Source organism: Cricetulus griseus (genome assembly GCF_003668045.3).
Source record: "Cricetulus griseus strain 17A/GY chromosome 1 unlocalized genomic scaffold, alternate assembly CriGri-PICRH-1.0 chr1_1, whole genome shotgun sequence".
Classification (NCBI taxonomy): domain Eukaryota; kingdom Metazoa; phylum Chordata; class Mammalia; order Rodentia; family Cricetidae; genus Cricetulus; species Cricetulus griseus.
In genome coordinates, this window is record NW_023276807.1 from 48,533,057 (window position 1) to 48,550,227 (window position 17,171).

The 17,171-nt window shown below is 40.5% G+C and overlaps 1 protein-coding gene across 1 annotated transcript; it reads right to left on the reverse strand.

Annotated features, from left to right (window-relative positions):
* Window positions 1-1,284: 1,284 nt before the first annotated feature.
* Window positions 1,285-15,293, reverse strand: Trmt9b (tRNA methyltransferase 9B (putative)). The gene is made up of 3 exons (XM_035452165.1): window positions 15,140-15,293; window positions 7,281-7,454; window positions 1,285-2,592 (listed from the first exon to the last, which is right to left on the reverse strand). The coding sequence occupies exons 1-3, from the start codon at window positions 15,291-15,293 to the stop codon at window positions 1,589-1,591; spliced, it is 1,332 nt and encodes a 443-aa protein (XP_035308056.1). The 3' UTR covers window positions 1,285-1,588.
* Between the last annotated feature and the right edge of the window lie 1,878 nt (window positions 15,294-17,171).

Here is a 17,171-nt window from a genome sequence, read left to right on the forward strand (position 1 = left end):
ATGTCTATTGTCATTGCTCCCTGTATAAAATGTGCATTGAAAAGTGCAAGTCACATGCACCACTTCCACAGCATGGGTGAGGCAATCTGAGTTTGAAGCCTCAAGGATTTCCCAATACTGTTTTAAAATCATCTTTGAATTTTCTTCAAAAGTAGCTTCATTCTGTTAAGTTCTAGCAAACTCATCGAAGTGGGCAAACACCAAATAAATTTGATCCATTATGATTTTTGTTAATTTTGTAGTGGAAAAAAATAAAATGAAGATTGGATTTTAATCCAATCTTCATCACTATATTGGTCCAGAAAGTACAATGACTATTTGATTTTCTGCTTATTAAAGGGTGATCTGGAACCATATTCCTTGGCCAACTTATTTTTGTTTCTCCCAAGTCTGACCTCTAGTTATGTCATAAATTGTTCCTTGGGATCCATGACACAGAATTAAACAGACTCATGGTTAAATTTAAATAGAAGCAACAATCTTTCAGTGCCCAGCCTGACCATTGCTCTATAGAGTACCAGAAATTCAACTTGTAAGTTTCAATTTTGTCTAGATCATTGATGTAATAAATCTACTGTGGTCACCTTCCAGATGTAAATGCCCAGGAATGCAACAATAAATCCCAGTTATGTGCCCAAGTACATGGAGCTCTTCAGATCGCTCCTCACATCCAAAGGAAAACTGATATAATTAGAGTCTCAGATATCTCTGACAAGCATTTTTTGGGTCAATTTTGGCACTATCTCAGTAGGGTATTTATTCTTTTAATACCTGTGGGGAAAATGCCACCAGAAGACATAACATCTAATGCTCTCTGCATGCTAACAGTTTTTGTTCTTTTTCTTCTATCTGTGCATGGATGATGATTCTTGGACATGCTAGCTGCTTACTCTAACACTGAGCCATACCTTCTGCTCACAGTGCCTTTAAAAACCTTTGGAGCAACACTGAAGACAGTATTCTTTACAGTGACCATCCTGAAGGACATTTGCTTGTGATTTGGAGAATCTGAGCAATACTTCTGTTTCTCTGCACCGTATCAACTTCTCTGAAGGCTTGAAGTAGATAGAGGCAAAGTCTGGAAATAAGACACCCCCACAGCAAGCCTCAATGAATACACACCCAGTAGCTGAACTGGTGTCCTTGTTATCTCATACAGATCTAAGTAACCGCTTGAGGACCAACATAATTTATCTATTAAAAAATACTGCTTCTCAAAGGTATATTTAACATCAGAATATTTAAAAATCAAAGATAATACTGACATTTGACATACACATATTATAATATTTTCCTCTCCGGGAGCAAAAAAATCAAGCCTGTACTGAAGGGCATTTTCTATTGCTTCCTCAGATCCTTTTATTGACATTTCAGCAGGCACATCCTGTGGCGGACGCAGTAAGCCCCAGGTTCTGTGCTTACTCAACAACCCAAAGAACCAGGTCAAAGTGCCCAAGGACCATCTCGTACCAGATTTGAAAACAATGAAACAGGATGCTGATTCGGGTGCCCACGTCAGCCCCAGTGGACAGATGACGCGGGGTGGGGGGCAGGGGCACCTCAGAAGCTTCTGCCCCGAGTGATGCAGTTATTCCCAGCTGCCCCTTTTCTCTGCGATGATGCACCAGTTGCCATGGTCATTGCTGGCACTCAGAACCTGCAGCTCGGACACACTCTCCTGCAGCAGTCCAGACAGCTCACCTTCCCGGAACACGTGGTAGTATCGCATGAAGGCCCTGGAATCCAGGGCATCCCCCTGCTTCTCCGCGTAGCTCGGATCTTCTGATTTGGAATCTGTAGAGTCGAATGCAGAAACTCTCCTTAACATTTTTCTGGCAGAAGGATCACTGGCATGACCTGCAGCCACCCTGTCTCTGGTGTCAGAGGTGTCCAGAAAATCGCTGCCCTCCTTCCTCCTGCCCTCTCCTCCCTCGTGTCCACTGAAATTCTCTGAAGTGCCTGGTGTCCCCAGCCAACCCACGTGTCTTTGCGAAGATGTGTCTACGAACACTTCATCTAAGTTTGGTCCTTTTGCTGAAAACGGCTCCTGGGGATGGAAGTCTAAGCTGGGGTGTCTGGAAGGCTGACGGGACACAGTGCTGTTGGCCCAACCCTCCATGATTTTCATGGGTCTGGCTCTTTCAATTTGCTTCCTCAGGGTTGATTCATCTAAAGACCTGGAGAAAAACCAGGAGCGAAAAGATTTTCCAAAATTGTTATACAGTCCATTCTCTTCCTCATCTTCCTTCGAAATATCTTCACAGCAGGTTCTTGCCACGGCAGGTCCGTAGTCCATGCTGTGGGACCGCTTGGAATCGCATCTGCCCTTGAAACATACTGCGCAGCCGCAGGCAGAGCCAGGGCCCTGGTAGCCTTGGCTCACGGGATGCCCCCAGGACTGGTGGGATTCTGAGAGCAGCCTGGAACAGAATGCACGGTTCCATGGCACAAGCACGTCCTGCTTCTCGAAGTGTCGGTTCTTCTGTTCCATTGCCCAAACGTAAATCATCAGTTGGCCTCCGGGAGCTAAGACCCTGGCCATTTCCTTTATTGCTCTAATTCTTCTTTGTTTTGTTGAAAAATGATGTATGACTGAAAAAGAAAAGCAGAACAAAACAAAACTTAGATATCACTGTGCATACATCGTATTCATAAACACACACACACACACACACACACACACACACACTGATGCGTTTCCGCAGACCAATGATGCAATTCTGACCTAGAGAGAGCCTTGTCTCGATAAACTGGAGAAACAGCATGGGTCTGTGTACTGGCTGGTTTTGTGTGTCAACTTGCCACAAGCTAGAGTTATCAGAGGAAGGAGCCTCAGTTGAGGAAATGCCTCCATGAGATCTAGCTGTAAGGCATTTTCTCAATTAGTGATCAATGGGGGCGGGCCCAGCCCAAGGTGGGTGGTGCCATCCCTGGGCTGTTGTAGGTTTTATAAGAAGGTGGGTTGAGCAAGTCAGGGGAAGCAAGCCAGTAAGCAGCACCCCTCCATGGCCTCTGCATCAGCTCCTGCTTCTGGGGTCCTGCCTTATTTGAGTTCCCGTCCTGACTTCCTTCAGTGTAGTGAGTATCTAAAGAGAAAGTCTGATATATATATATCACAATATATATATATATATTTATTTCAGAGGGAGATCACTCAATAATACAGATATATATATGACACAATTATATATATATATATATATATATATATATATTTATTTATTTCAGAGGGAGATCACTCAATAATACAATTTGCATTATTTTCTATCTTTTTTTATTTTTGTTATTTGTGTGTGTGTGTGTGTGTGTGTGTGTGTGTCTGGGTGATTTGCCTGCAAGTATGTATGTATACCACATTTGTGTAGGAGGGGGCGTTGGATCCCTTGGAAGTGGAGTAAGCGACAGTTGTGAGCTGCAATGCAGTGTTCATGGAGACAACAGGACCCAGCTTCTGGTGTGTGACAACTCACTGCTTTGATTTCATAAAGCCCAAAGAGGAGTCAGGTCAAACATATTAAAACAGAACTATTTTCATGCAATAAATATTTGGAATAGGCTAATGGGTCTTCAATTTTCCAGGATTCTACCCAGTTTCAAAGGGTGTTTGTTTGTATTATGTATGAAACAAAGCCTTCATTTATTGATAAATACAGAAGAATTCATTTTTAATTATAATCTTATGCAGAAAAGCGACTCTTAATGTTTTAAATTTATATTTAACAGGGATGGGTAACAGCTTTTAAAACACGTTTTTAAAAATTTTTTATTTATGCATATGTATCTGTGTGAGCAAATACCATGTGTATACTGGTGCCTATGGAGATTAAAGAGAGTGTTGGATCCTCTGGTACTGGAGTAGGCAGTTGTGACCTGCCCAACCTGGGTTCTGGGACCCAAACCTGGGTCCTCTGCAAGAGTAGCAAATGCTTTTAATAGCTAAGCTATCTCTCCAGCCCCAAGCCAAATGTTTTGGAGGAAAAAGAGGATTAAGGAGGAAGATTTCCTCACACATCTCAAATGTGCTATATACACACACACATACATACATGTGCTATATACATACACATACATGTTCTGTTAGAAAGCACTGTTGAGTGTCACTATAGTGAAATCTGTCTGAAATGCTATTACTGAGAAACTATGCTGAAAATTTAAAACTTAAAAGAATATTTTTGTTTGTGAATCACAACTTAAATGCAAAAATAGTATTCCATATAGCACTCTCTCTATATATATACATCTGGAGCAATTTTCCTGTGGGGAGGCTAAAAAAATAACTTGAATCCAACTTTTGGATTACAGAACCAAATTGTGACAGCAGATTTCCTTTAACACCCTGTCACATTTTTATGACTTACTGTTCTTTAACTTTGCAAGTGCGTAGGTCTTGCTAAGCACTCAGAACTTAGGGGTTTAGCAGAAATAGGGTTTAAAAAACATTAGTGCCACTGACATTTGGAGCTAGATCATTCCTGTTGTGGGAGAGCCACCCGCTAGGTGACAAAGCATACATACACCTATTTTATGAGTACCCCAAAATGTTGCCAGACATAGTTCAATATCCTGTGGAGAGTGGGGGCTGGGAGGGACAGAATCTCCTTCAGAGCTGGTGTAAAGTGGGTAGTTGATTTTCACCAGATTATGTTGCTGGATTCTTCTAGACTGTTTGCTGAGCTTCTCTATAGGCAGGAAGTGTGTTTCTGTTTTGAATCTGCCAGGGAACCACGATGGGTGTATAGCCAAGAGTGACAGTTGTCTCTCTGTTACTGAGACTCCAAAAGCAAGAAAATAAGGAGAGAAAAAGATATGTCTTCATGTCAAGACAAGGAAACAATGCCAAATATGCAATTCAAAATAGGGAATAAATATATATATATATGAATGTAAACGTCTTAAAATTTCTCACAATGTTATTCTAAATGTGAAATATGATTGAAAATGACCTTATCATGCTATCTCATAGCTTTAGCTCCCAAAAGCATGTTTGGCTTTTCCACTTAAAGGGCTATTTTTGTTTGGTTTATTTATTTTGAGTCAGCACTTCTCTGTGTACTCCAGGTTGACCTCAAACTCATGATGTGCCTGCCTCAGCCTGCATAGGGCTGGGATTATATATATATGTGCCATTGAGTCTATCAAGGGAACATTTTCAATTGAAGGTAGTAACAGCATGTGATAGTACATTTCTGCTACTATAACAGAATGCCAAAGACTAGGTAAATTATAAACATCACCTCTCCTAGGAAAACGGCACACACATCTCTCTCTTGTGACAACTAACCCATTTCCACACTCAGTTTTCATACATTCAGGAGGGCCATGACAAACTCTAACGTAAGCTGTGGAAGGGCCACAAATGAGAGAATAGCATGCTCCACTTTCTGTAAGGGAAATGGTATAGCCTTTAAGCTGAGAACAGAGAAGAGCATTTCTCAAACACAGAAAAGCTCTAAGAACCCTCCTCTCCCTCATAGTAGCTGAGCTACGCTGAGATGGCCTCATGGGAGTTGAGAAACCATCATGAGTGAAAGAGAACAAAGTTTCTTCCCAGATTCCCTCTAATTCCTAGTTCTTAGGAAAGTGACCAAGTGCAGCATAGCATAGTTTAGGTTTAAAAAAAAAATGTTTGTTATGTCTGTGTCACTTCAACCAAGACTATGTCCACAGGAAGTGGGACCTTTGGGAAATCACTAGGTTCAGATGTCCTCCTGTGTGGTCAGATTAGTGCCATACTAAGAAGCCAGCAGGCTTGATGCTCAACCTCTACCTCTGCCATATGGGGAATCAGTAAATAAAAGAAAAAGATGGAGGCATCAGACATCTGCAAGCCCTCCTAAGGAACTGGCTCCACTGGTTCTTTGATGTAAGAAATAAAAGTCTATTGTTATAAAACACAGCAGTCCATGATGTTTTGTTATAGTAGCCCACATAGACTGATGCTTACAACAAAATGCACAGAATAGTTTCAAGAACAGGAAGTAAGACCAAATAGGGGAGGTTCCCATGGCAACCACCTTTTACTGTTCCCAACCATGTTTACAAGGTTTACTGTTTCAGGGTTACAGACACCCAGGCCTGAATCTTCTCAGTATACAAAGATACAGTTTCCACCTGAGGAGACCTGGCAATCTCTTCTCTAGTTCAGGAAAAAATAAGTAGTAGTATTCTGTATCTTTTTAAAATCTTTTAATCATGAATCAGTTTCCATAAGATCACCTGGCTTTGGTAAAATTTGTTACATCAAAAGGTTAATTTTAAAAAAATGTGTTGAGTCAAGCAATTAGCTTTGTAAAAGATTTTAGCACTGTAAAGACCTTAGTAGAAGATTCCTTTATTTTTGTTTTATTTTATTTATTTATTTGTTTTGAGACAAGATCTTACTATGTAACCTTGGATGTCCTAGAACTCATTATGTACACCAGGCTAGTTTCAGACTCACAGAGATCCACCTGCTTCTGTCTCCCAAATGTTGAGGATAAAGGTGTATAGCACAATGTCTGGCTAGAGGATTCCTTTAATACAGGTCTTCCTAGCACACTTACGTATAACCAACTCATTGCATGTAAAGAGCACTGGGTGGGTAAAGTGAGCTCGTATATGCATGCATGTTTCAGGCATGGATTTTGTTGTTGCTGTTAGTTTGTTTGCTCTGGCATTGAGTTTACTGGGAAGATAGAATCATCAACATCTAGAATTAGGAACACAAAGACATGATAAAACAATGCAGTCTGAGACCAGGTAGGGCCTGTCTTTTCTAGGAACTTGAATACCAGTGAGTGACACACCTACCTGTCCAGGTGGTGTTTAGTTCTAGAATTTCCTGTTAACAAAGGGAACTGTTGTGACCTGTTATTTTCAGTAACGTGACACCTGAATAATCTACTTTATGTCAGGAGAATCTGTCCTGATTTCAATATAGAAAAGCACATTTTTTGAGGAAGCTGAGCTTGAGTCTGGCGCCTTAGACCACTCACACAACGAAAAACTCATTGAAAAAATATTTTCAATGAGTAAAAGCCCTAGCATTTTTCCATGCACATAGTAAAAAAAAATGGGAACAAACAATCAAAAACAATACAATAATAGCCTGAGGGTTTAAAATTAAAACAACATATATATCATAAATGTATTAGGCAAGAGTCAAATAAGTTATGCCATAGAATATACAAATTAGGTAAAAAGCATTGCATAGACTTCTGCAAAGAATGGACACTGAGTCATGTGATTGTCTTGACTGTGGTTTTTCATGGCAAAGTGTGATTGTGGCCTGGCTGCCTTACCTCCTATGGAGATGATAGCATCGAAGCCCTGGTCCCTAAAGGGGAGATTAAGGTTGTCACATACCATGACTTCACACCCTCTATTCCGGGCAATCTCTACCAGAGGCCCACAGTAGTCACAGCCCAGAGTATGCACTTGGCTATTCACTTTTAGATACTTTCCAGTTCCACAACCTGTAAGAGAAAAGCCCTTTTACATGCTGTCCTTACTGGAAATTTGTCCTATAACAGCTAAAGAAACTTTACATTAAATGACCAAGACAACACCTCAGGAAATACATACATAATTTCATACAGAAGAGAGGAAAGTCAGAGTATGGTAAAAAAGAAAATAATATGTATGGAATATTTATTGAGGCAGTGCCCATGGGACTCAACACATCAACACAGTCCAATCACATGAACTAACCTGTCCCTGGGAAAACATAAGTTCCAACATGCAGAAACTGAGGCCGACAGTGAGCGATCAGTATCCTTACCTTGATGTACACATTTCACTTGGTGTGTGCAGGCTGTGTCAAATGTCCATTCCAACGGGTCTTACCAATTTCTGATCATGTTAAACAAACTACAGCTAATGACTTTCCAATGTCTAGAACTAGAATAATCTATACAATCAAATGTGGTTTTAAACATACAAAAGTGACTGAAAAAAGAAAGTAGCATCTTTTCACATGTTCTCAGGTTAACGCTAGGTACAGGACATTTTTGTTAGGTCAGTCCATAGTGCTAACAAAGAGTTTAAGAAAGGAGACCATTTTGACATTCTTTTCCTAGTGGCAGAGGCCCAAGTACACAGTCAAAGACTAAGGCCAATCAAATCTTATAGTTTGAGAGAGAGTAACATGAATGGCAGGTTATCTTGGAAAAAAAAAAAAACTCTATCATATAGCACCTTATATCAAGTTCTTTCTTGAGATTGGGTCTCACTGTATTACCCAGGCTAAATTCCTGGGTTAAAGTCAGTTTTCCCATTTCAGTCTGCCAAGAAGTCGGCAGGCTAAGTGCATGCCACCGCACCTGGCTGCTAGTATGACCTTCAGTCTGGAATATGTCATCTAGGTCCTTGCTAGAGGGATTTGAAGCAATCAAGCAAGCTGATTTTGTATACATTGGCATTTCTTATTTAGAGATGTTTCTGCAGCCCCAAAAATATCAATCAATATTCAGATGGAAAGTTTTGCTGCTTCTGAATAATGTCAGGGACATTTTTTAATAACTCTTCTTTAATACACTGTTTTCAAGACGATGAGACAAGAAAAACAAAGTGAAGGTTCCTTGATGTCAGCTGTGACAGTGGAGGGGAAGGGAATAATATAATAAGCCTTCCAATGTTATTATTTCAATATAAATGGCTAAGATTAGATACTCATTTTAGATCACACAGCCACAGTTCCTAATGCTTATGAATAAAAGTGGCTGTTATTTGAAGACAGTCACAGGGAAAATATAAATCATATTGCATTTCAAAGATGAAGTCCTGCCTGTGTCAAAGATGATAGCTCCATTTTAATAAATATCTTGAAAATTCACTTCTCCCTTCATTGGCTTGAGAGATGCATTTAGAGAAAGGAAAGGGGAAATCTCTTCAATGATCCTGTTAGGAACATTTTCATAAACCATGACAGATAGTGGGACTGTAGGCAACAAGGAGGATCAGGTCTCTTCTCTTAGAGCTAATCACTCTGGTACTCTTCCCACCTTTATCTATAATAGCATCACTTTGACCAGAACCTCCAAACACGATGCAATTGCTCATTTCTAAGTGCACACCCTGAGATGCTGGCAAGGGGAGAACGTTCACATCATGAGGAAGTCAGGTCCATCACCAAACCAGGTCTTCCCACAATCTCGGATGTACCCTGAGTGTTCATGATACCATGGCAAACCCCAATCCATACCAGTCACACTCCCTGTGATGGGTAAAACCACAAAGACAGTTGTTCCAAGCTAGTGCGAGCTTACGACTATGGACAGACATCTGGGGAACCTGAATAGGACCAAATTAGGCCCTCTGAATGTGGGTGACAGTTATGTGGTTTGATCTTTTGCGGGGAGGGCCCTGGCAGTGGCACCAAGACCTATCCTCGGATCATGAACTGACTTTTTGGAGCCCATTCCCTATGGAGGGCTACCTTGTTCAGTCTTGATACAGGGGGGGGGGGGCTTGGTATGACGACTTTGTTGACTCCCTAAGAAAGGCCTTACCTCCTCTGAGGAGAGGAGAGGGAATGGGAGAGGGAAGGGAGGCAGAACTGGGGTTGGTATGTAAAATGAAAAATAACTTTTTAAAAAATAAAAACAAACAAACAATCATGTTCCGTTGCAAAATCTCATTAATGATAACCATGCCCAGGACTGAAGTGAGACTCCAGAGAGCATTTGTGTACTCTCTATCTTCTCAGTTTTGTACTCGGTACCACAAAGTGTCTACAGAAGATAACAGAGCATGACTCCAGTTCATCAGAACCTTTTAGGTCAAGATGGGTGAATATTTGCTGAAAATGACAAAAATGAATATTTTTCTAAAGTTTGTAGAAAAATACTACTTGCTTTTTGTGCTTGGAATTGAACCCAGGACCCCACATTCTCAGATCAGAAACAACTACATGTAAAAAAAAAATAGTTCTTCGTTAATATCTCCCCTAAAAGAGTTCTTTTTCTGTTTTTTCTTCTAAAGAAACAAGTATTATGCACATTTTAAATCCATTTCCTGATTCCAGAGTTGAGGAACTCTGTCATTGGCCAAGCATAGTCTAGCCATACGAAGATGGTGTTCTTAACTTTTGTTGCATCAAATGAAGGAAAGACCATTAGAGAATTAATGCCAATGAAAGACAACCATTGAAACAGAGAATGCTGACAGATAAAAGTCAAGAGGAATCTTAATTATTAAAGAATTCATTTTGCACACAAAAATACAATTTTCATTGTTATTAGGGCAGGTATTTCTAGAGTTAATTATGAGTGGAATCTTGCTGAAAAAGAATCCAGCTTTGGTCTTTCTCTTAGTTTATGAATGGATATGGGTAATGACTTCAATCCACATGCTGCCCTCCACTCTGCATGCAAGACATACAATGAACCATCCAATTCTGGGTAAATTACATGACCACATGGGTCGGTTGCAGTGCTTCCAGGATATGTCCCAGTGTTTCTGCTGTTGAACCATTGATACTCTGATCATTTAGGCTATTCTCTCTGTTTCCTTAATCTCTGTCCTTCAGGCTTCCTGAATGGTATAGGAGCAGATACCTGTAATATCAGCTGAGACATCTGCACTATATAGTGAGACATTTTTCACCACAACCCCCCTGCTGGATGTTGTAAACAAGATTTGATGATGGTCTCCGCTGGATGTTGTAAACTGATTTGAAGATGTTTGTTATCTACCTGCCTCTTCTGTCTAGCTATTGTCTTTGTACTTTTACTGGCTACAGTCTTATTAAACTCACCCATTCAAGCCACAAGTACAGCTATCATAGATCACTTCTCTGGACCATATAAAACAAGGGATGTGAAAGCAGTTTTTCTGTCTTCTTCTATGCTGAGGCAAACATGACCATCTTTCTTCCTATAGGGTGTGTGGGGTAGTGGAGGGGTGTGAGGGGGAGCTAGTCCCAATAACTTGATTTCAATTTTTATTAGGATATATCACACAAAGTGACAGTTTTTCATTCAGATGTACCATATACATTGCCCATATTATCCTAGCAATTAGCTGAAGAATTAGCTATCCACAGGGGGATAAACTGAAATAGAAGATGAGTCATGGCTTTCTAATTAAAAACTTTTATTTAGATTTACAGAGCCCAGTGCACTCAATGATCTACAGATAACAGCAGCCTATGTATCAGGAAAAACAGACCACCCTAAAATTATAGCTGTCTCAGTGTCTGCCTTGCTGATGTGGCTTCATCAGCATTCCTTTAAAAGCCTCATGCCAACAACCCCTAGCTAGGAGGCCTGGTTTTGAAGAAAGTGCCCATCTTTCAATTTTCTGCCTTATTACTAATGCAGCTCTTCCCTTCCCAACCAGCCTTCCATTTAGCGGCTAAATCCAGCACAGTGAAATACAACTTTCCTGGTCAGAACATTATTTCTCCTTTAATTCTAAGTTACTTTAAAATATCCCCTTTATTTTCTAATCTAAAAGCATTAACTGACTTGTTTAAATACAGAAATCACACATGATTTAAAGAATCCAAATGTGCAAAAACACATTTACAACAGATACAGTCAGTGATTTATAGAGAAGGATTCAGAGACTATCATTCATCTTATATTTATGGTACCAAAAAATACAGGGAAAAATTGTTTGTTAATGTGGTACCATTACTTTGGATACTATGCAGCTTTTAATCCTGGGCAACATATTCATATAGGTGAACATGCAACATATTGAAAGTGACAAAGACTAGATGTTGGATTGTGTACTGTACAACCATCTGTGTAATTAAGAAAGGGAAATCCAGCCACCCACATACCTGGAGGCACAAGGCTCTTACAGTCACACATGATAGTTTAAGATTACATAGCAAGCTGGCGGGAAGGGTCACCTCCAGTGTGGGTGACTTGGTGTTCAGACACTGGATGTGCAGAGTGGCTTATTTCATTGTGTGTGCTTGTAACTAAACCCCTGTATGTGGATTACTTCTCCAATATTTTAAAGCACACCTTAATTCTCAACTTCATGCAATGGTTTGTTGAGAATCTCTCACCATTTGTCTGTGGGCCTGTTGGTTCTTTTTCATCTTTTGGATTTATTTTTCTTGTCTAATGGAACCTGAGCATCACTTAACCAACATTTCACCACCTGCTTCATTCCCTGCATCCCCCCCCCCCCCCCACACATCTCCGTTCTAAACCCTGGTTATCACTTCTATAAACTCTGTTTCTGTGAATTCAACTTATTTAGGTCTCACATCCAATGGAGATCATGTAGTCTTTGTCTTTCTTTGTCTGGCTCATTTCATTCAGCATAAGGTCTTTTGTGTTTACACATGTTGCAAAGGATAGGATTTGGGGCTTTATGCTAACTTTGAAAAATGTTCCATAGAGTAAGAAAATTTTCTTTCTCCCATATTCTGGCTGTGGACAGGGTCACAGTGAGAGTCACATTAGCTATTCCTTCAGCATCCCGACAATTTGTTTTGAAGTCACTGTACATGTGGATTACATTTCTCTCTCTCTCTCTCTCTCTCTCTCTCTCTCTCTCTCTCTCTCTCTCTCTCTCTCTCCTCTCCTCTCTCTCTTAAAAAAGACTTACTTATTTATCATGTATACAGTGTTCTGCATGTATCCCTGCAGGTCAGAATAGGGCACCAGATCTCATTACAGATGATTGGGAGCCACCATGTGGATGCTGGGAATTGAAATCAGGACCTCTGGAAGAGCCGCCAGTGCTCTTAACCTCCGAGCTCCAGCCCTGTGAATTACATTTCTGTACATTTCTATTAGAAGTGTTGTGGATATATTACTTAGTTTACTTTTTGATCTTTAGACTTTATATATTCACTTAGACTTTCTTCTTAAAACCTTTTTAATTTTATGGAATCAAAGTTATTAGTCCAGTCTTTGTACACTACTGATTCTGTATTCACTGTTCATCTATCTGCTAAACTTTATTACTAGCTCGACAGTCAGCCTTCACACCACTTGTATGATTATCCAGGCATGTACACTATATGGCAACAAAAAAGTCTGGGTTGTTGCAGCTTCCATATTATTGTCAGTCAAGAAAATCAAAGTGGAGCAATTGGTTCTGGACACTTAAAATGAGTTTCCAGGCCCTGGTGAGCCATCAGGCTTATGACAGGTGAACATTTGAACGGAACTCTCTAGTACCCAACCAGGCTCAAGCTGACCCCATGATCTGGTGCCAACTGCAATTTTCTGGGAGGAAACCTGCTAGCTTTGTAAACATTTATAAAACCACACCTTCCTCTCTCCAACTAAACTGCCCAGAGACAGGCTGTGCCTAATTCTTTTCTTGAACACTCTTCTTACATCAGTCACACGTCCTGGCAAACAGAGGTGTCATTGGCAACCTCCTGGCAGTTTTAGTTACATCAATGACACCTTTGTAAGATCCTGGAGCACATTCTCCTAGCTACTGGAATTTACTGTTTCCCACATTGCTATCCTAATAAAGCCCAAATAAATTCTTCTCTGCTTTTTACTAGCTAGATTCTATGTCAGCTAACACTGTATAGAAGTGTCTTTCTTACAATTTATTTCATACCAAAGCTTTTGCACTTTGTGTGTTTGCTTTTTTAAACTTTGCCCCTCCTCCCTGAAGCATTCCTGTGTTAAAAGGTAATTCACTGATAGGCAGTTAAAAGGTAATTCTGTCTGTGGGCAGAATATATGAGACAATGCTTTGTTCAAGCAGGAGTATAATGCATTGACTGAGAGTTCAATGTTAACAAATCAGGAATATACAGTGAACAAGACATCCTTAAATAGAAATACAAAGAAACCCAGCAAACTGACAAAAATGTGTGATTAATGTGTATCTGAACCTTTTCAGATGTTTCTTCAGGGAAGTGAGTTGGTGTTCATTAATATAATGTTTACAATACATTGAGAACACACTACAAATGATGACAATCAATTTGTTTCTCTTATAGCCTTTTTTTAAAAAATAAGCATGGACAATAGAAGTCTGAAAACAGAGAGAGGCCTTTCATCTCAGGACTATTTTAAAAACAAGTTCACTCTCCTTCAATAATTTAATTTTCTTACGCTTAAACCTTTACTTCATTTTGGAATTTCTTCAGGTAAAATCTTATTATAAAGCTATCCCAAACCTGCTGAGTGAATCGCCCCTTTCCTCGACACCCATATCAAAGTGCTGTGCTTTGCATAAATAGTGGACATCAGGAAATCTGAACTCATTTTACTGTCTCAAACCAGACACCTTTCCCCCTTTTGTGGTATTGGAATTTGACCAGGGCTCTGAACATGGAGAGCATGCCTGCTATTCCTGAACCATATCTCAAGTCCAGGAAACCATATTTATTTTTAAAAACTGACACATTAGGGATCCTTTTTTCCCCAGACTCCCAACTTCAGCATGGAATGTACCTCTTCCTAGACCGAACTGCTCATACCCTCTGTCAATCGCTCTGCACACACACCAGTTTCTCCCATCTGTATTAAGGGTGATGCCAACCTAGGCTAAGAATGAGTAACTACAGACTTACGATTCTTCTGGGCACAGCAAGCTTGTGATTCCTGGGAAGCAGAGTTAGTGGGAAGTAGAAATCCAACCACACCTTAAATCTTAGTCTTAAACTAAGTTGTGGCTTACCACTTTTCAGTTCAGAGAGATGCTGAGCTAAGGTCCTCCAGATAAATTGGTGATTATGGACGTACTACATAATTAAAGGTATGTCCTAACAATTTGATGCCTGCAAATAGGGGAGGAACCCATTGGGGTATAAGAATGTAAGACTTCATTCATGATCTCACGAGTCTGTCTCTTCCATAAACGTAGATGGAACATCTCAAAATGAGCCAAGTTTACAAAACACATCTTACACAAGTGAAAGTTTCTAAATCAAAAATGACCAATGTTGCATCATTTCCATCCTTATTTATTCCATCTTCGATGGTTGATTCTGATGGAGGATGTGCATAAAGGCCCAGAATGGATCACTGCTTTCTCAGAATATAGGTTGGGGGATGTCTCTTTCTTGATGACTTTGATGATAAGAATTTTTGCTATAAAGTAGATATTCTAGAGATTACAGCATCATATTTCTTATTAGAATGAAAATGAGATATGAATGACAAGGATAGGTGCAACTGGATATACATCAGACCACGCAGAGCAAAACAAAAGTCTGGGTTACCAATGTCAGCAATGAGGCTGCCTGGCTTCTGGTCCTGCAGGAACTGGCGGACTCGTGGCCAAGCTTTGCTCTGCAGGTCACTGAAGTAGGGAGCAGTGCTCTCATATACATCGTGCACATGCTGCTTCTCTAGCTGGGCAGCTTCAGGATCCATCCTAGGGAAAGCAGGGCCAACAGAGGCAGGCAGGTAAGAGAACGAACCAGACAGAGATAAAGGGGGGCATAAACTTACTGAGAGTCAAACCTACAACTGTAAAAGCTATGCTGGTCTTTGTACTTTCTTATGGCTGCAATGAAACCTTCACTGGAGCCTCAGTATCATCACCATAACATTAATAAGTGAGTAGTGTTCATCTACCCACTTTGAGAAACCAATGGTTTGGGGATAGGTTAATCATGGTTAACTTCCTATATAGGATCAATTCTTCACTTTGGAAGCATGGCCGCATTAATATCAAATGGTTTCATTTGAATGAAATTCTATCTAATGTTAGGTAGATTTTTAAAAAAATTTATAACGGGAAGCTACCACTCCAAACAAGAAGCCATGTGAGGCTGGGGAGATGGCTCACTTGGTAAAGTTCTAAGATGAAGATGGTCAGATCCTTGGGGCCTCCCTAGCCCATCAGCCTAGCTTAACTGGCAAGGATAGCATCTGAGGAATGACACCTGAGGATGACCTCTGGCCAACACACACAGACACACAGACACAGACACAGACACAGACACAGACACACACACACACACACACACACACACACACACACACACACACACACACACACACAGGGGTGTGGGGATACTTCATGAATTTACCCTTTTAAATTATTTGGATTCCAATAATTTCTCTGTGTACATTGTTTCTTCTTGAGAAAATAGTTCTTGACCTGAGCTATTTCAACATCCTGCAAACAGATTTTCTGGCACTTCAGTTTATCTATCTATCTATCTATCTATCTATCTATCTATCTATCTATCTACCTACCTACCTACCTACCTGTCCGTCCATCCGTCCGTCCATCCATCCATCCATCTTAACCACTTAACTTTACTTAGTTGAAATGTTCACTCAGTCATGTTGTTTCCCAGCTTGGGCATCTTCAAGGTCTTTATAGTTGTCCAATTAAGTTCCTCTGGCTCAGGAGGCTTTGCAATGTCCTCTGTGAGCTGACCTCAACCTATCTCTTTGAGTTCATTTCTCACAGTCTTAACCTATAATAACCAACCCAAGGCCTCCCAGATATGACACATTCCAGGTCAAACAGGAGCTGGGCAGATCACAAACTTTCCCTAGCACAGGCATGCCCTCCCCCAGGAAGGATAAGGGCCAGCAGAAAGGATGGGAAAGCTACAAGAGCAGCAGCCAGGTCCTTGCTACTAGGCACTTGCTCTTTTATTCTACTGTGGTATGAAATCAAGGAATACCCAAGAGAAGTGGCTAGAGGTTCAGAAAGTGGCTTTTTACCAATCAATATGAAAGTATTTTCAATACCTTAGAAGAGCATTTGGCCCTATGGGTACCTGTGAGATTTCTTGTCTCTGTTGCATGATGCACACAGTTCTGTAAAAGTTTTTTGGACAGGCCTCCCTCACTACCTGGAGAGCCCTAGACAACAGAGATTGTCTCACTTAGTGTTGAAGGCCGTCAACACTGAGCAAAGTCCATAAAAAGCAGCACTGGCTTTAGTGTGGGAGGAACTGTCACCCTGGGCAATGTGGGAAGTGAGGGGACCCAATATCTATAGTCATACACATAGCAATGTGACTAGAGAACATATTATCTTTGGGTATAGTCTGGGAACATTGCCACATCCATGTTGAGGAATCAGGAGCACTTGGCTATCTGCCATGTTACTTCTTTGTAAAAAGTAATGCCTCTTTTGTGTTTTAAAAGTGACATCTGGGCTGGAGAGATGGCTCGGTGGTTAAGGGCACTGGCTGCTCTTCCAGAGGACCCATGTTCAATTCCTAGCACCCATATGACAGCTTACAACTGTCTGTGACTCCAGTTCCAGGAGATAGAAAGTCCTCT